Source organism: Chiloscyllium plagiosum, chromosome 45 (genome assembly GCF_004010195.1).
Source record: "Chiloscyllium plagiosum isolate BGI_BamShark_2017 chromosome 45, ASM401019v2, whole genome shotgun sequence".
Taxonomy (NCBI): domain Eukaryota; kingdom Metazoa; phylum Chordata; class Chondrichthyes; order Orectolobiformes; family Hemiscylliidae; genus Chiloscyllium; species Chiloscyllium plagiosum.
Genome location: NC_057754.1, coordinates 9,349,427 through 9,369,848, shown reverse-complemented (window position 1 = coordinate 9,369,848; position 20,422 = coordinate 9,349,427). Strand labels below are relative to the sequence as shown.

At 43.7% G+C, this 20,422-nt stretch overlaps 2 protein-coding genes across 7 annotated transcripts in view; one reads left to right on the top strand and one right to left on the bottom strand.

Annotated features, from left to right (window-relative positions):
• Nucleotides 1–20,422, top strand: part of LOC122543911 (zinc finger protein 239-like) — a 125,479-nt gene that overhangs the window by 67,719 nt on the left and 37,338 nt on the right. Inside the window, exon 2 of the mRNA XM_043682813.1 lies at nucleotides 10,049–11,316. Within this exon, the coding sequence (XP_043538748.1) occupies nucleotides 10,157–11,316 (1,160 nt within the window). The 5' untranslated portion in view covers nucleotides 10,049–10,156. The remainder of the gene's footprint in view (nucleotides 1–10,048; nucleotides 11,317–20,422) is intronic.
• LOC122543913 (zinc finger protein 774-like) overlaps nucleotides 1–20,422 on the bottom strand; it is a 63,744-nt gene that overhangs the window by 25,206 nt on the left and 18,116 nt on the right. For 4 of the 6 annotated variants that reach the window (XM_043682819.1, XM_043682818.1, XM_043682820.1 and 1 more), the window contains exon 2: nucleotides 17,385–19,247. In XM_043682819.1, coding sequence (XP_043538754.1) covers nucleotides 18,100–19,137 — 1,038 coding nt within the window. In that variant the 5' untranslated portion in view covers nucleotides 19,138–19,247 and the 3' untranslated portion in view covers nucleotides 17,385–18,099. Of the gene's footprint in view, nucleotides 1–17,384; nucleotides 19,248–20,178; nucleotides 20,262–20,286; nucleotides 20,372–20,422 lie in introns of those variants that run through there. The other 2 variants (XM_043682821.1, XM_043682816.1) reach the window with 2 other exon arrangements.

Here is a 20,422-nt window from a genome sequence, read left to right as displayed (position 1 = left end):
TGGGAGGCTGAGGGGTGACCTTAGAGGTTTACAAAATTGAGGGGCATGGATAGGATAAATAGACAAAGTCTTTTCCCTGGGGTAGAGTGAGAGGGGAAAGATATAAAAGAGACCTAAGGGGCATCTTTTTCACACAGAGGGTTGTACGTGTATGGAATGAGCTGCTGGAGGAAGTGGTGGAGGCTGGTCCAATTGAATCATTTAAGAGGCATTTAGATGGGTATATAAATAGGAAGGGTTTGGAGGGGTATGGGCCGGGTGCTGCCAGGTGGGACTAGATTGGGTTGGGATATCTGGTCGGCATGGACGGGTTGGACCGAAAGGTCTGTTTCCATGCTGTACATCTCTAAGACTCTATAACTGTTCCACAGTAACATCATCCCATAAACACACCCCTTGACAAAAAGGTAGATTCAAACACAGACTCTTATAGGCAGGAGGGAGCAACATCCAGAGAGAGATTTCAGAGAAAGTCCGAGGAATCCTTTACTGGAACTTGCAGCTCTTCTGGACTCGCACATCTTGTCACTGCTACAGCTAAAAAAGAAAACACACTCCTTCCATTGTTAAACTCTCTGGACTCTTTGTCACCTCTACCTTTACAACCTCTCTTTAAAAATTCCAAGGACAAACTAACCTTTTTAAAGTGACAGCATCATCACACCCATGAGATGGTACCTCGAACTTTGCAGCCATAAATTCAGGGAACATTAATATGTTTGTTGAAAAAGGGACACAGAGGTAAAGAAGTAAGGACTAAATGTGTGTTACCAGCTGTGACTCTCACTTATGGATATGAAACTGAAGACTTCCCCTTTTATTTATGATAGCACAAAGACTTTTATTTTGGTGGACAAGTAAACAGCATTAACTTCGCTTTCCTTCCTGCTAGTAACTCGCCCGCGCTCTCAGTTGCAGATCATTTATATCAGCAGAGAGACACTACAGGTGAAAGCTAGAGCTGAATAGTTTTATGATTTAATTTGAAAACTTGGATCATTTGTAATGCAATGACAGAACCAAGCTGTAATTGGCTATCCTGTTCAAGGGAGGCTCCCTCCATGATTTCAACCAACTAGGTTCTCAAAGTCAATGTAAGTCAATAATCATATGCCACAGGCATGTGTGTCATGCAAATTTCTAATTTATAAAATGTAAACAGTTCAAACAAAAGATACTGTTCCATCAAAGCTAATTAATTCAGTTAATGTGCAATCTGACTGACTGATGCATTTAGTCAACAATTACTTGCTGATCCTGAAAGGGAATCCAGTTAGAATATTCGCTGTACCTCCTCACTTTTAGTTTCAACAATGATCTGTTGTTCTGTCCAAGAGAGATTATATTATGCATTTCTAAATACTCTATTAATACATCCTTTGTAATGTACTCTAATATTTCAGAATGACAGATATTAAACTAACTGGCCAATAGTTAGCTTTTCTGTCTCTCTTTTTGAATAAGGGTATTATATTGACAGTTTTCTAACCTTCTGGAATTTTTTTTCAGAATCTAAGGATTCTTACAAGATCATTACCAGTGATACACTAGCTCTAACTGTTTCCATTAAAATCCTGGGATGTAATTATAGAAAGGACTTTTCTTAAGGAGAGGATTCATATACAGGAAACTATCATGTCTAAAGCTGACAGTCACTGGGTTCATCGTGTTCTTCATAATATCATCAGCCTTTCTGTATGGACAGAGAAGTTTTTGTTTGTTCCTGCGGGAAGAGATTTCAAACATTGGTGTGATTGGGACTCTCAGCTGGAAACTGATGAGAATCATAGAGTTTTTACAGCATGGAAAATGTCCCTTCCACCCATTGTGTCCGCATAAGTTGGGATATCTGGTCAGCATGGATGAATTGGTCCCAAGAGTCTGTTTCCGTGCTGTAAACCTCTATGACTTTATGACTATGACTCTAAGTCAGCAAACATCCATTTATTCTAATCCAATTTTTTAGCACTTGTCCTGTAGTCGTGTGTACTATATCATTTCAACTGCTTACCTAAATAATTCTTAAATGTCTTGAAGGTTCCTATCTCAACCGTCCTTTCAGGCAGTGAGTTTCAGATACCCACAAACTTTTGAGGGGAAAAACATTTTCCTTAAACCCCTTCTTATCCTCCTATTCCTTACCTTAAGACTGTGCCCTTCATTATGGCCCCTGTACTAAGTGGAAATGTTTCTCCCTATCTACCCTATCTGGGCCCCTCAGAACCTTGTATACTTCCATCAGATCTCCCTTCAGCATTCTCTGCTCGAACAAAAAGAATCTCAGTCTATCCAATCTCTCTTAGTGAGAGAAATGCTCCACCTAAGACAACGTCCTGGTGAATCTCTTCTACACCAGTGGGTGAAGTGGTAAGAGATGGTTCTCTTCCTGTTGAAATTGACACAACAGGTAAACATGCTGATTCACCCATGAACTCTGAATAGGAAGAGGACACTCACCTACTCAATATGTGGGAAGAGATTCATGAGGTCAGTGCAACTAATGGAGCATTAGTTCCCTCACACTGACAAGAGACTGCTCTCTCATCCTCTCTGTGGGGCATGGTTCAGTGACTGTAAGAACATAGGAGTTCACATCATGGACAGGCCATTTAGCTGCTCCCCATGATGAAAGATATTCACTGCATCCTCCTACCACCCTGACCACAGGGCCAGCCTCGCACAGTTCTAGGAGAGGGCTGGACTCTGTCATGAGGGAACAACTTTTTAAAAAGTAGCGATTAGAGACAATAGCTTTAACCTTCCAAATTATAATGTGGAAAATATATCTTTAGTCAATACTGTATGTCAGATAAACAGCCTGCTAATTTAGCAAAGTGGAAAATAGAGAGGATAGTGGTGAGGACAGCTGGACTTTTTCAGTGTACATAAAGTTATCGTGGTGCTTTAGAGACTTAGAGGCCATGCCCCACAGCACAGAGACAGGCACTTCGGCCCAATCTGGTTGATGCTGACCAAAACGTCCATCCACACTAACCCCATTTCCCTGCACTTGGCCCATACCCTTTTGAACCTTTCCTGTCCATGTACTTATCCATGTACTTATGCCTTTTAAATATTGTTAATGTACCCGCCTCACCCACTTCCACTGGCAGCTCAATCCATATGCGTACCACCCTCTGTGTAAAAACTGTGCGCCTTGGGTTCCCTTTTATTCTTGCCCCTCTCACCTGAAACTGATGTCCTGTAGCCCTTGATTCCCCAACCCTGGGAAAAAGACTGAGTGCATTCACCCTATCCATGTCTCTCATGATCTTATACACTTCCATAAGATTTCCTCCCCCCCCCCCTCCCCCTCCAAGTCTCCTACGCTGTAAAGAAGGAAGTCCTCGCTTGTCCAATCTCTCCCTATAACTCAGACTCGAGTCCCAGCAACATCCTTGTAAATTTCTTCTGCACTCTCTAGTTTAATAACATCCTTCCTGTAGCAAAGTGACCAAAACTGAACACAGTTTTCTAAGTGCGGCCTCACCAACGTCCTGTACAACTGCAACATAACTTCCCAACTTCTGCATTCAATGCCCTGACTGATGAAGGCCAGTGCTCCAAAAGCCTTCTTCACTGCCCTGTCTACCTGGGACTCCCCTTTCAGAGAACCATGCACCTGGACTCCAAGGTCCACTACACTCCTTAAGGCCCTACCACTTCCCATCAAATTCCGACCTTGATTTGACTTTCCAAAATGCAACACCTCACACTTATCTGTATTCAACTCCATTTGCCTTTTCTCAGCCCACTTCCCCTGCTGCAATTTCTGATAACCTTCCTCACTGTCCACAATTCTGCCTATTTTATTGTCACCTGCAAACTTACTAATCATTGATATACATTACAAACAGCAATGGGCCCTGCACCAACCCCGGAGGTACACCACTAGTCACTAGTCATAGAATGATGTTATGGCAGTGTATTGATGAGAATTAGTAGGTGCCAGTGATAAATCCTTGGGTTGTTGGTGTGTGGCGGGGGGGGATCAAATGTCAGAAGTTTTGAGGGCAAGGGAAGGTCAGAGAAGGTGAGCTACCTTTCAAGAGTAGTGGAGAGTGGGGTCAAGGATTAGATTAGATTAGATTAGATTACAGTGTGGAAGTCCACACCGACCCGCCAAAGCAAAACCCACCCATACCCCTACATTTACCCCTTACCTAACACTACGGGCAATTTAGTATGGCCAATTCACCTGACCCTGCACATCTTTGGACTGTGGGAGGAAACCGGAGCACCCGGAGGAAACCCACGCAGACACAGGGAGAACGTGCAAACTCCACACAGTCAGTCGCCTGAGGCGGGAATTGAACCCGGGTCTCTGGCGCTGTGAGGCAACAGTGCTAACCACTGTGCCACCGTGCCACCCATAAGGAGATTTTTTTTAAATGTGGTTTGGTGGATTCATAATAATAGTTCCATTCTAATGTTGCATTCCCAATTAATATAATCAAAGCTTTAATATACTAAATTCCAGGGAAATCAACCTTCAACTGAAATAAAAAAAACTTAAAAGCTCAGCAGGTCTGGCAGCATCTGTGAAGAGAAATTAGAGTTAACATTTTGGATCCGGTGACCCCTTCACCAGACTCAAAATGTTTGATTTCTCTTTACAGATGCTGCCAGACTTGCTGAGCTTTTCCAGCAATTTCTGTTTTCATTTTAGATTTACAGCATCTGCAGGTGTTTTGGTTTTTAAAAACTTAAAATGTTGTTAAAAATATATATATATAAAACGCAGAGAGATAAAGAGTGCAAAGACACAGGGACTGGGAGTTTGACGTGTGCAGATTTTTGAAAGTAGCAGGACATTTTGTCACAAATAAAGATGTTGAGAACAAAAGCAGGGAAAAAAGTGCAGACCTTTTATAAAGCTCTGTTTAGAACACACCCAGAGCCCAGTTCAGTCCGCACACTTTAGATCTGCAAGATTTTGACAGATTTATTTGAGGTAGACAAAATATTATGTTCGTTCTGTGATGGGCCAAGGGTTATGGAAGACAGATCATAGAATCCCTACAGTGTGGGAACAGGCCATTTGGCCAAAAAGATCTACAACAACCCTCCAAAGAGTAACCCATCCAGACCCATTCTCCTACACTATTACTCTACATTTACCTGACTAATACACCTAACCTACACATCCCTCAACACTGGGCAATTTAGCCTGGCCAATTCACCTAACCTGCACATCTTTGGATTGTGAGAGAAAACCAGAGCACCCAGAGGAAACTCATACAGACACATAAGAACATGCAAACTCCATACAGATAGTCACTTGAGGCTGGAATTGAACCCAGGTCCCTGACGCTGTGAGGCAGCAGTGCTAACCACTGAGCCACCGTGTCACCCTACAAGGCTTTTGGGAAAGGATGCAGGGAGGATGAGAGGATGTTTGTTATGCAACAAGTGGAAGTACCCAGAACTCACTGCCTAAGAGAGAGGTGGTCTCAGAAAGTGGTCAATGATTTATCAAGTACATTGTATCCATACCCAAGGAAATAACCTTGCAGGGCATTGTGAATTGAGTGGAATGTGACAGCCTGGATTGTGCTATGGAGACTTCAAGGGCAGAATGCCCTCATTCTGTGCTATAATGTCCATGAATCATTTTTTTTCTCAAACCCCAATGATATATGGAGTCTATCTCAGTGCTCTGACCCAAGAGCCAGTACAGTATATCCTTCCTGAAATATGGTGCTAAAAAGTGAACATAGGTTTTCTGTTCTGACAAAGGGTCATGTTGACCTAAAATATTAATGTTGTTTTTCATCTACAGGTGCTACCTGACCTACTGAGTACTTCCACCATTTTTTAAAAAAATAGTTATTACATTTGTCCAGGCATGGATTGGGCAAGATTTTGAATTTTCTGGGGCATTTCTAGTTACACTGATCTCAAATCTTTTCCCATAGCACAACAGATAAACCTTTTTACTTCCTTGGTCAAAGGCCATGATATTCAGGTCCTGGTGAATGGAGTGACTCTATCAGATCTTAACGTGATGTGTGGTTTGAGGTTACTCTCTCTAAATATAAATATGTGAAGAGAAAAATGTTAGTAAAGACAAATGCAAGTCCTTTACAACCAGAAGCAGATGAAATTATAATGAACCACAAAGAAATGGCTGAAGAATTGAACGCATACTTTGATTCTGTGTTCACAAAAGAGGGCACAAATAACCTCCCATAAATATTAGGGAACCAAGGGTCTAGTGAGGGAGAAGAGTTGAAGGAAATCAGCATTACAAAGAAAATAGTGCTCGGGACATTAATGGGGCTGTCAAATTACCAGGGCATTATATATACATCCCAGAGTACTAAGGGAAGTGGCACTGGAAATAATGGATGTTTGGGCAGTTAACTCCCAAAATTCTATAGACTCTGGAGCATTTCCCACAAATTGGAAGGCAGAAAATGTAACCCCACTATTTAAAAAGGGAGAGAGAAAGAACATGGAGAATTACAGACCAATTAACGTAATACCAGTGGGGAAAATGTTAAGAGTCTATTATAAACAAGTGTGACAACAAAACAGTTGGAAAGCATTAACAAGATTGTGCAAAGCCAGCATGGGTTTATGAAAGGCTAATCATGTTTAAGAAATCTAATGGAGATTTTTGAGGATTTAATGAGAAGAATATATAAGGAAGAACAAGTGGATAGAAGGCTTTTGATAAGATCTCTTACTGGACAAATTAGTACATATGGGATAGCAGTAATATAATGGCAATGGTTGAGAGTTGGTTAAGACAGGAAACACAGCATGGGCATAAGTGAGTCTTTTTCCAAGTGCCTAATGGTATACAACAAGAATCCGTGCTTGGGCCCCAGCTATTTATAATGTTTATAATTGACCCGGATGAGAAAAGCAAAGTCAACATTTCTAAGTCTGCTGACGATACAGAACTAGGCAGAATTGTGCATTGTGAGGAGAATGTAAAGAGGCTTCAAGGTGATTTAGACAAGTTGAGTGAGTGGGAAATAACCTGACAAATGCAGTATAAAGTGGTTAAATGTAAATTTATATATTTTAGTGTGAAAACAGAAAGTAAGAGTACTATTTAATGGTGAAATATCAGGAAATGTAATCTATATAGGGACCTGCGTGCCCTTATGCACCAGTCAATGAAAGTAGATAGGCAGGTGCAGCAAGCAGTTATGAGGGCAAATGGTTTATTGGCTTTGGTTTATTGCAAGAGGATTTGAGTTCAGAAGTAGGGGTACCTTACTGCAATTGTAGATAACAAATAGTAATGGAGCATCACTGACTCCTGAGGCACTCCACTATTCACAGGCCCCTAGTCCAACAAGCATCCTTCCACTGTTACCCACTGCTTCCAACCATCAAGCTAATTGTGTATCCAATTTGCCAGCTTCCCCTGGATTCCAAGCAATGTAACCTTCCAGAGCAGCCTATCTGTAAGAACCTCATCAAAAGCCTTACTGAAGTCCATATAGTCAGGCAGCATCCGAGGAGCAGGAGAATCGATGTTTCAGGCATAAGCCCTTCATCAGGAAGCCATGCTTTTCCAGCACTACACTCTCGATTCTCATCTCCAGCATCTGCAGTCCTCACTTTCTCCATATAGACTATGTTTACCGCCCTGCCCACGTCAAACTTCTGGGTCACTTCATCAAAGAACTCAAACAAATGTGTGAGGCATGATCCCCCATGCACAAAACCCCATCTTACCCAATGCTTGGATATCTTATCTCTCAGAATCTTCTCAAGTAATGTACCTATCACAGATGTTAGGCTTCCTGGTCTGTAGTTCCTAGGTGTTTCTTTGCAGCCCTTCTTGAATAAGGGCACAACATTTGCTGCCCTCCAACCTTCCAGGATCTCACCTGTGGCTAACGATTATGCAAAAATATCAGTCAGGGACCCTGCAATTTCTTCTCTTGCAGTGTTCTTAGATATATTTGGTCAGGACCACGAGATTTATCCATCTTTATACATTCCAATACATCAAACACCACCACTACTGTGAAATGGACTGTCCTCAAAATATCACCTGTAACTTCCCCAAGTCTTCATGTCTTTCTCCCTGATAAACACAGAGAAGACATATTCATTTAGAATATTGCCTGTGGTTCCACATACATCTGTCATTGAGGGGGCCTATTCTCTTTCTCGTTATTATTTTTCCTTGAAGAACCTATTTGGATTCACCCTAATCTTCTCAGCTCAGGCTATCTCGTGCCCCTTTTTTTGCCCTCCTGATTTCATTCTTCAATAAACTCCTGTATTCCCCAGGTAGCTCCAGGGATTCCCTTGATCCTAGCTGCCTGTACCTGAGCCACACCTCCTCCTATGGGGAAAAAGCAGGAGAAACGGTAGTGACAGATACAGTTACAAATTTATAAGATATTCAGACAATTACACGAATAGGAAAGGTTTAGAGAGATACGGGCCGAACACAGGCAAGTGGGACTAATTTCGTTTGGGAAACTTGGTCAGCATGGACGAGTTGGACCAAAGGGTCTGCTTCCAAACAGTATGACTCTATGATATTGAAAAGAGAAAATCACACAATATAGTCCAACAGGTTTAATTTGGAAGCACTAGCTTTCGGAATGCAGCTCCTCCATCAGGGAGCTGTGGAGCAGGATCATAAGACACAGAATTTAATTTAGTTCTTCTAAACAACCCTGTTGGACAGTAACCTGGGTGTTGTGTGATTTTTTTAACCTTCTCCACATCACTGAAATAGAAGATCACCCCTTGTTATGTTGATTAGCAAAGCAGGCTCACAGGACCTGTTCCGTGTGAACGCCTGCCACTGAATTTCCTTTAAAAGGAGTTGACAGAGAGACCAGGTGAAACAAACATTCCTCTCAGTTGAGGTTTGCTGTGTGTCAATCCATCGCTGACCTGCAATAACGAGTTTCCGAGGGGTCAGCATAAAAAAGGGGCTCCGGGAGTTTCCACAGCCCACACCGAGCGCTCCGATCCGTCTCCAGCACTCGCACAATACGCATGCTCCATTCGCAGCCTGCGCTCTGATTGGTTGGAGGACCCTATTGACACCCGTCCCGCCCAGTCCCCTTTTCCTATTGGTCTGACTCCGCCGTCAGTCACCCTGGCGCTAGCGCATGTGCAGAAGTTGTCTGAGGCGTTAATCCAGAGGGCGCAGGCGCGGCCACCATCTTGACAGGAGCTGGAAGGAGAGGAATAATTAGGTTCCAGAAACAAATCTGATTTGTCTGTAGTTGCTCAAGTTTGTTAAATTGAGAAGAATTGTCCGACAGTTTATTTGTTTGAGAGAGTTTTTCCTGAGTTAATTGGATGTGGTTATCTCTGGTCAGGCCTGTGTTTAGTTGTCCATCCCTCAGTGTCCATAAGGTGGTGAAACCACCCACTTTGTGGGTCTGGAGTCACATGTAGGCCAGATTGGGAAAAGATGGCAGATTTCCCTTCCTAAAGGACATTAGTGCATCCGATGTGATTTTACAACAGTTGACAGAGGTTAGGCCAGCTTGATTAGATTAGATTACATTACAGTGTGGAAACAGGCCCTTCGGCCCAACAAGTCCACACCGACCCGCCGAAGCGCAACCCACCCATACCCCTACAGTTACCCCTTACCTAACACTACGGGCAATTTAGCATGGCCAATTCACCTGACTTGCACATCTTTGGACTGTGGGAGGAAACCGGAGCACCCGGAGGAAACCCACGCAGACACGGGGAGAACGTGCAAACTCCACACAGTCAGTTGCCTGAGGTGGGTCTTGAACCTGGGTCTCTGGTGCTGTGAGGCAGCAGTGCTAACCACTGTGCCACCGTGCCGCCCACGGATTTTGGTATTGAATCAAAATTTCACTGCCTGCTCTAGTGGGAATTGAACCCATGTTTCCAGAACATTAGCTTGCTCAGTGACATTACAACAACGCCTTTGCTTCCTTTGAAGGCAATTCTTCCAGATTTGGGAGTACAAGAGGAAACCAATGATGCAGAGGAACTGCGATTGTCTGTTTGGAATATCCATTCTGCACCGACAGATGACTTTGTAATCTCCTTTCTCTTCCCCACTCCATAGAGTCTTGGGAGAGGATTTACATATGGAAGGAAACCTAATGTCTACATGAGTTCTGTGTTTGGATGAGGCTTACATCAATCATCCACTAGGGAGAGACCCGAGGACCCCATGGAAAAACCGTGGAAATGTGGCGACTGTGGGAAGGGATTCAATTACCCATCCCAGCTGGAAATTCATCGGCGCAGTCACACTGGAGAGAGGCTATTTAGCTGTTCTACATGTGGGAAAGGTTTCACAGTATTATCTAGTCTTCAGAAACACATGCTTATTCACACTGAGGAGAAGCCATTCAGCTGCAGTTCCTGTGGAAAGCGTTTCAGGCAGTCAGCCAACCTCACTGCACACCAACGTGTTCACACTGGGGAGAGGCCATTCACCTGTTCTGTTTGTGGGAAACAGTTTGCTCGTTCATCAAATTTGCTGAGACACCAGCATGTTCACACTGGAGAGAAATCATTTACCTGCTCTGAGTGTGGGAAAGCGTTCACTCAGTCCCACAATTTGCTGATCCATCAACGCACTCATACTGGTGAGAGACCGTTCACCTGCTCTGAGTGTGGTAAAGGATTCACGCAGTCCTCCATCCTACTGACACATCAGAGAGTCCACACAAAGGAGAAACCATTCACCTGCTCAGAATGTGACAAGAGATTCACTCAGTTTTCCCAATTGCTGAGACACCAGCGAGTTCATACTGGAAAGAGACAATTTACCTGCTCCTCATGTGGCAAGAGATTTACTCGGTCAATCAGTCTGCAAAAACATCAGTGGGTTCACACTCGAGAGAGACCATTCACTTGCTCCAAGTGTGGAAAGGGATTCACTCGATCATCCCAACTACTGACACACCAGCATGTTCACACTGGGGAGAGACCATTCACTTGCCCTGTATGTGGGAAAGGATTTTCACAAACCTCTGATGTGCTAAAACACCAACAAATTCACACTGAGGAGAGGCCGTTCAGCTGCACTTCCTGTGGAAAGAGGTTCAGGTCTTCTTCCTACCTCAGTGTGCACAAGCGCGTTCACACTGGGGCAAGACCGTTCACCTGCTCTGACTGTGGGAAGGTATTCACTCGGTTATCTTACCTGTTGACGCACCAGCGGGTTCATACTGGGGAGAGACCATTCACTTGCTCTGAGTGTGAGAAGGGATTTATTCAGTTATCCCACCTGCAGACACACCAGCGAATTCACACTGGAGAGAGGCCATTCACCTGCAAGTGTGGAAAGGCATTTACTCAGTCATCCCACCTGCTGAGACACCAGCAAGGTCACAAGTGACTGAATGTATTGGTTTCTGCTGTTATTGTTACTGTTCAATACATCCTGGACGTTCATTCTGACCACTGGTGTTTGTTTCTGCTGATGTTAACCAGCCCTCTAACTGGACTGGAGTTCAATATTCAGGATCTATGCCTTGCGGATGCTGCAGTGTCCCTTTAAAAACTGTTGTTTGTGATCATTCCCCCAACCTCAGGGACACTCAGCAGAAATTATATCACAACAGTATTCTGAACTTTTAATCCTAAATTGATTTCACCATGAACTTCACAATGTGTCTGAGAGATTCTGCCAAATAGAATTAGAATGTGCTACAAATCCTTGCTGACAATTCTAACCAACTTGCACATTTCAACCGTTGGTCTCCTCCCATTATCCACCAGAAAGAAAGTGAATGGGAATTGGAGAATTGAGAATCTCCAAATGTTCACTCTTACACCGGATAGAGAAACCCTCTCCACATGAAAGTGGAGACAAATTTAGTTCCAGTAATATTCTGTGAGAATATTTTAATAACTTTAATACCGTGATAACATTTTTAGAAATGTATTGGTAATTACATGCTCGGTCATTGTCTTGTGAAGGAAGCTTCCATAGCAGTTTGCTGTCTGACATATGCAGGGCAGGCTTGTTCTGTCTGTCCAGGACGTGACTCCAGTACACGCCCTGAAACGAGACATTTCCAACCCTTATAGAGTTGGAACTTAGGACTGTGTAAAGGCATAAACACATTCTCGAGAAAAATCTTTCAAAATTATCCAAACTGGCTTTAACTCAACACATACATTCTGGCTCACAGGAGACACTGCCATCAGCTACATAGAGCAGCAGTCTTTCTGCACCATCTGTCGGTTTGTCCTCCAGGACTGGTAAAACCATCCTCATCTGTGACAGGTCATGTTTCGCCTCTCACATTAAACTGGTGATTCTTAATAAACCACTTTTAAATCATTCATGAGATCAATCCCTCTTCTTGGGGATCTTGAGGCTCCTAGATCTTAAATTTTACAAGCTGTTTTAGGAATGGGATCGCAGTGGTGGAGAAATAACAGTCTGAGTTCAACACAGGTGAAGAGGTTCCAAGTGAGACCAGGAGCACACAGAGACATTGAAATATTACAGGAAATGACTGAGAGTCAGAGAGAAAGCAGGCTGGTTATAATGGAATCTGGGGATTGTTGAAGAGTGCACCAAAAGTTGCGAATATATAAACTTTCCAAAAGTGTTCAGGATGTTCCCAACTATCAGTTGCATTCTAGCATAATGCAATGCTGTTCTAATTTTCAGTTTCAGCTCAATGATTTATTTCTTTCTTATAGGATCCCTGCAGTGTGGAAATAGGCCACTTGACCCATTGCATCCACACCACCCCTTCAAAGAGTATCCCACCCAGACCCACCCCATCTCTGTAAACCTGCATTTCCTATGGCTAATCCACCTAGCCTGCACATTCCTGGGCACTATGGGCAATTTAGCTTAGCCAATCCACCCACCCGGCACTGTGGACTGTGGGAGGAAACTGAAGCACCCAGAGGAAACCCATCATGGGCAATGGGAAAATGTGCAAACTCCACACAGTCACCCAGGGTGAAACTGAACCTGGGACCCTGGCACTGTGAGACAGCAGTGCTAACCACTGAGCCACCGTGCCACCAATTACTTCCCTACTCCAATTTAACCTTAATGACTACAATCTAAAACCTTTACTTCTCAAGCTTCAGGTCCAGTTTATTTTAGCACAGCGTGTATTGACCTCAATAGCATGTGAGAGAGCATACAATATTTGACAGTCTGACACACAAGGTCCTTCACCTCTGGCAACACCATTGATATATTCATGGTTATGTATCAACTGTACAAAACGTTAGTTTGGCCACATTTGGAATATTCCATACAGTTCTGGTTGCTACACTACCAGAAGGACATGGATGCTTTGGAGAGGGTGTAGAGTAGGGTTACTATGATATTGCCTGCTCTGGAGGGTTTTTGTTATGAGGAGAAGTTGGATTTATCTCGGATTGGAAAGATGGAGGCTGAGGGGCATCCCTACAGAGATCCACAAAGGGATGAGAGTCATAAATAGAGTGGATAGTCAAAGGCTTTTTCCCAGGATGAAAAGGTCAACTACAAGAGGGCACAGGTTGAAGGTGAGGGGGGAAAGCTTAGGGGTGAAGTGCTTGGAAAACTTCTCACCCGGAAGGTGGTGGGTGCCTGGAATGCATTGCCAGTGGAGGTGGTGGAAGCAGGCACATAAGCATAGTTTAAGATGTATCATGATAGACGCATGAATGTGAGGCTAACAGAGGGATAGATACTGCGTAAGAGTAATAAGTAGCAGGTCTAAATAAGGAATAGGAATTGGCACAGGTTTGGTGGCCAAAGGGCCTGTCTCTGTGCTGTATTGTATTGTTGTCTTGTCATCAGTCCAAGCCTCCGATTACATAAAGAGCAAGCTGTATAAATACAACAAGCTGTATTAACTCCTCATCCCCATATCACAGGGATAGAGAATGGCAAGGCCATAGGGAGACACAGCCTAAACTTTATTAACCCCTCATTCCCTACATCATAGGAATGGGAAGGGGCAAGGCAATGTAGGAATAAAGTCTGAGCTGTTTTAAGCTCTCTGTTCCCCACATCAAAGTGATAGGAAAGAGTGGGGCTATGGAAAGAAACAGCCTGAGCTTTTTTTAACCTCTTCACTCCCAACATCCCGGTGTAAGGAAGGAGCGAGGCCATTGAGAGATACATGTTGAGCTGTGTTGACCCTGCTGTCCCCTGCCTCACAGGGTTAAGGAAGTGGATATACACCCTGACCTGCATTAACCCCTCTACTCTCTGCATCATGGAGATGGGGAGATGCAAAACCAATTTGGGGAGGAGGCAGGATTTGAAAAGAAGGATGCAAATTATAAACTGAGACTTTATCAAGGAATGGTTGGTTACTCAGTTGGCTAAATGGCTGGTTTGTGATACAGAGTGACGGCAACAGCATGGGTTCAATTCCTGTGCTGGCCGAAGAAACCTTGAAGGACTCTTTCCCTTGCCTGAGGCATGGTGACCCTCCAGCTAAACCATCTCCAGTTGTCTCTGTGTCTGAGAGCAGCCCTATAGTTCAGAAGAACCATGGGGACTTACCTTAAATGGGCGGCATGATGGCTCAGTGGTTAGTACTGCTACCTCACAGCACGCGGGACCCAGGTTCAATTCCTGCCTCAGGTGGCTGTCTGCGTGGGTTTCCTCTGGTTTCCTCCCACAGTCCAAAGATGTGCAGGTCAGGTGAATCGGCCATGCTAAATTGCCCATGGTGTTAGGTGCATTTGTGAGAGGGAAATGGGTCTGGGTGGGTTGCTCTTCAGAGGGTTGGTGTGGACTTGTTGAGCCGATGGGCCTGTCCCCACACTGTAGGGAATCTAATCTAATCTACTTGACCAGAAATCAGCAAGCACAGGGGATAATGGATGAATGGGATTTGATGTTAGAAGGCAAAATGGGCAGCAGAGATTTGGATGATCTCACATTTTTGGGGTGGGGTGAATGTGAGAGGCTGGTTGAGAATATGTTGGAATCGTTAAGTTTAAAGGTAACACGGACATGAATGAGATGTTTCAGCAGCAGATGAGCTGGAATCAGGTGCAGAAAAGCAACATTATCACAGAAGTGTTTTGGCACAGATGGAGGCCATCTGACACATTGTATCTGCATCGTTAAATGAGCACAGTTAGCTAGTGCCAATCTCCTGCTTTATCTCCATACCCTTGCATGTTATTCATGTACATGTACAGTCACTTGCTACTATCAATTCTAGTGCCAGTTTCTTCTCTTAAGTATTTTGTGAACTCTTGTCTTCTCTTCTAATCTCCCTTAGTTCCCTCACCTCTACCAAATTACTTTAAAGCCTTCCAGATAGTGCTTTCTAAAATGCCCTGCAAGTAACTCAGTCTTATGTTTGTTTAGCTGCAACCCGTCTGACTTGTGCAGCTGCCATCACCCCCAAAAGCCAGTCCCAGTGTCCCAGGAATCTAAAATGCACCCTCCTGTGCCATCCTTCTGGCCATGCATTCATCTTCCTTATCCTCCTATTGCTGTACTCCCCCTTCCTACCCAACTCATTGGTACCAACATGGATCATGACCTCTGACTGTTTATCCTCTCCTAAAAGAATGCTCAGTAGCTGCTCTGAGACCCTGGAACCAGGCAACATACCATCCTGGAGTCACACTTACAGCCACATAAACACCTGTCTGTCCCCTAATGGAGGTATAATATATAATATGGAGATCAAAATGTGTTAAGTATTTAAATGGAAAAAGACTGCAGGAACCTGCGGCAAAGAGCGATTTGAGAATCCTCAAGCCATAAATCACAAAACCTTCAGCAGGTAATAGGGAAGGCAAATGGAAAGTTGGCCTTTATTGCAAAGAGAATGGAGTGAAGGGGAGGTTTTGCAAAAACTATATAAGGCAATAGTCAGACCACAGATGGAATACTGTGAACAGTTTGGGCATTTTATTTAAAGAAAGGTATACTGGCATTGAAAGCAGTCTGGAGAAGGTGCACTGGGCATGGAGTGACTATCTCATGTGGAGAGTTGAGGAGGTGGGGTGTGTACTCATTGGAATTGACGAGGGGATGTAACTGAAACCTCAGGGGACTTCACAGGGTAGTTGTGGAAAGGATTTTTCCCCTTATTGGACAGTCTAAGATCAGAGGACATAATCTCTGAATAAGTCAGCTGTTTAAAACAGAGATGAGGAGGTTTTTCTCTCAGACTCATGAGTTTGTAGAATATTTTACTGCAGTGGGCTATACAGGCTCACTCATTAAGGCTGAGATAGGCAGTTTTTAAATCAATAAGGAAATCAAAGCTTATGGGGTAAAGACAGGAAAGTGGAGTTGAGGATTATCTGATCAGATGTGATCTAATTGAATAGCAGAGCAGACTCAGAATCATACAGCATGGAAACAGACTCTTCGGTCCAACCAGTTCATGCCAATCATAATCCCAAACTAAACTAGTCCCACCTGCCGGCACTTGACTCATATCCCTCCAAACATTTCTTATTCCTGTACTTATTCAGATATCTTTTAAATATTCTAGCTGTACCCGCATCCACCACTTTCTTTGCAAGTTCATTCCACATGCGAACCACTCTCTGTATATAAAAAAAATTGCCCATGTCTTCTCTAAAGCTTGTCATCTCACCTTAAAGATATGCCCCCTAGTTTTGAAATGCCACATCCTAGGGAAAAAAGACACCAGCTATCCACCTTACCTATACCCCTTGTGATTTTATAAACCTCTATAGTCACCCCTCAATCTCCTATGCTCCAGTGAAAAAGGTCCTAACCTATACTTATAACTCAAACCCTCCATTTTCAGCAACGTTCTGGTAAATCTCAATGTGCTGAATGGCCTGCTTCTTTCCTATTTCTTATGGTGTTAATGATGAAGCGGACAAATGTTCAGAAACTCATCTTAAATTAGAATTAGGTTTTATACTCATATGTATTAAAGTACAGGAATACAGTACATTGTGGGCTCAAACATGGCACCGGTACTAAATGTTGTCCAGACTCAAACAGTCCCAAGGGAAAGGGATGGATTCAGTAGTTGGGGAATAGAATTTGCAGTGGCAACCAAAGACAATGGCTTGGTCTTCCTGATTTTCAGTCAGAGGAAATTTCTGCTCATTGGTAGCAGATGTGGGATGAACTGTCTGATAATTTAATAACAGTAGAGGAATTGAGAGGGGTAGAGCCAGGTGGTTTTGATCTTCACGTGAAAACTGTAAAGCTTTTGGTTGATGCCGGCTTGTAGACATTAGATTAGATTCCCTACAGTGTGGAAACAGGCCATTTGGTCCAACAAGTCCACACCGAGCCTCCAAAGAGTAACCCACCCATTCCCCTAAATTTACCCCTAACTAAGGCACCTAACACTATATAGACAATTTAGCATGGCCAATTCCCCTGACCTGCACATCTTTGGATTGTGGGAGGAAACTGAAACACCCAGAGGAAACCCACGCAGACACGGGGAGAAAGTCACCCGAGGCCGGAATTGAACGCAGGTCCCTGGTGCTGTGAAGCAGCAGTGCTAACCACTGAGCCACTGTGCTGCACACAAGGGAGAAATAGGAGAGGCCAAAGATAGATCCTTGGGGACTAGCAAGTCCAAGGAAAGGAAGGGAAGGTTGGAGATGGGACAGTGAAGGTAGGTTTCAGGTTTATATTTCTGAGGACAGTTGATGACATTGGATCCAAAGGAGAGAGGACAGAAATAATACAGACAGGACAATGAAAATTATCTGTAAACATGGAAAACCTGATGGTGGCAGTTTAGTGGGAATAAGACCAACTGGTCTCATGAACAGGACTCGTCAAGACAGGAGACAGACAGAAACTAAAGAAAGATGCAAGATCAGGACTTGGATGAAAAGGAACTTTAGAGAGAGTTTGACCCAGTGCTCGTGGAGGGGAGGGGAGGGAAGGGACAAAGGCAGCTGATCAGATTCTCTCATCCTTGGTAACAAAGAAGCTCTTGTTGGTGGAAGTGAGGATGTAGGGGGAGAGGGAGAGTCCTTCAACAATAAATGACTAGTATCAGAGATATTAAAAAGACAAAACAGTTATATGTTTCACACAAAATTAATTTATTTCACTTTATCCAGAACACGAACAGCTGGAACTGTTAAACATCCACAGAAATATACCCCAATTAACATGGTTCAGATGTGACTAACAGCCAAACCCAATCACGGTAGTTACTTGTGAACTCGCTTATGCCTCAATAGATGGGAAGACTGAGTGAATCTTTTCCCACATTCAGAACAAGTGAATGGCTTTTCCCCAGTGTGAATACGCTTGTGTTTTAGTAGATTGGACAAATGATTAAATCTCTTCCCACAGTTGGAGCAGCTGAGCGGCCTCTCCCCAGTGTGAATTCGCTGGTGTACAGTGAGTTGAGATGATTTCCTGAACCCAGTCCCACAGTGAGAGCATCTGAACGGTCTCTCGTCAGTGTGAACGCGTTGATGGGTTACCAGTTCCCCAGAAGTTTTAAAGCACTTCCCACAGTCTCGGCATTTAAAAGGTCTCTCGTCACTGTGAACCCGTTGATGAGACACCAGCTCCACAGAACTTTTAAAACGCTTCCCACAATGCAGGCATTCAAATGGTCTTTCATCACTGTGAACTCGCTGGTGTTTCAGCAAGTGCGATGACTGAGTGAATCCCTTTCCACACTCAGAGCAAGTGAATGGTCTCTCACCAGTGTGAACCCGCTGGTGTTTCAGCAGATCTGATAACTGAGAGCTTCCCTTCCCACATTCGGAGCAGGTGAAAGGTCTGTTCCCAGTGTGAACTCGCTGATGTGCCATCAGGTGGGATGACTGAGTGAATCCCTTCCCACACTCTGCGCAGGTGAATGGCCTCTCCCCAGTGTGAGTTCTCTGATGACCCAAGAAGTTGGAAAACTGAGTGAATCCCTTCCCACACTCAGGACAGGTGAATGGCCTGTAGCCATTGTGATCACGCTGATGTTTGAGGAGGGTGGATGACTGTGTGAAGGCCTTCCCACACTGAGGACAGGTGAACGGTTTCTCCCCAGTGTGACTGCGCTGATGTGTCTCCAGGTCAGATGGGTAATTGAATCCCTTCCCACAGTCCTCACATTTCCACGGGTTCTCCCCAGTCTGACTGCACTTGTGTCTGGATAAACCAGATGATCGGCTGAAGTCTCGTCCACATACAGAACACATGTACAGTTTCTCCCTAGTGCAAATGATGCTTTTTCCTTCCATGTTCAAAATGCATTGATTTTCAGGTTACCAGAAAATAGAAGACTCTTATCAAATCCCATTGTGATGGTCAGTTTGAATTTCCTAATTGCAAATTATCCTCTTCTGATATCCTGTGAAATTGATTGAAAACAGGAAAAAGATAATAAGAGAGAAGCCCACAAAACAAATTGTTAAATTGAGCTGATTAAATATGGTAGTTTCTGAAACCACAACTAGAAAATGTAATACATAAAGGTTAGGACAACTATCATAAGAAAATCATTGATTCACGAATGTCCTTCCAGCAAGAAACCCTGTCACTTGGTCTGGACTCACAGAAGACTTTTGCATCAATGGGTGGAGACAGAAAGAGTCAGAGATAATTGGGAAAAGCAGAAGATGAATAAGAGGGCTTTTATAAGCCAAACTCTCAACCTCCTAGAAGGACGAAGGCAGAAGGTTTATGTTAACTCTATCATCACTAAATTTATCACAATGTTACACATTGTACAGATCTGTGTGATATCCAGTACAGTAGGAACAGAAATATTGGAAAGAATTAAGCCATTGTTTTCAGTCCCCACTATGAACTCCACTCCCTGACCACTGACTCTCCCTGGTATCTGCATGAGACTTAATTACACTATTCACAATCAGGCAAAATATTTCACCCTAACGTTAGTTTTCAATAAAAGAACTGCGGATGCTGTAAATCAGAAACAAAAACAGAAGTTGCTGGAAAAGCTCAGTATCTGTGAAGTGAAATTAGAGTTAACATTCTGAGGAAGGGTATCTGGACCCGAAACCTGAACTCTGATTTCACTTCACAGATGCTGCCAAACCTGCTGAGCGTTTCCAGGAACATGTGTTTTTGTTTATGAGTTTTCAATAACAGGCTCACACCATCACCACCAATGTTCATGGTTCAAGGGATGAAGAATGTTATTGGCAAGATCTTGTCAGGTTGGAGAAAAGAAGATTTGAGGGGGACGGGACATTTGAAGGGTGTGTCCAACTTTGGTTGTTCAATGTAAAGCAAATGAGGAATGTTCTTCCCATTACCTGATCATAAATAGGACAGAACTCCACAGAGGGGCGTGAGGAAGAGGTTTGATGGTGTGAGCGCTAACGACTAGGAAGTAGATGTTTACACTCAAAGGTGGATAATACCCAGGTTGTGATGAATACAGTGCCACTTAATTTCGATGTGCTGGGCGGTTTGAGTTTCCTGTCTTCAAATCCTCTGCAAATACCCTGCGGAAGAGGTTTACACGCCGTCGCTGTTCATGTGAGTTGCGGATCTTTG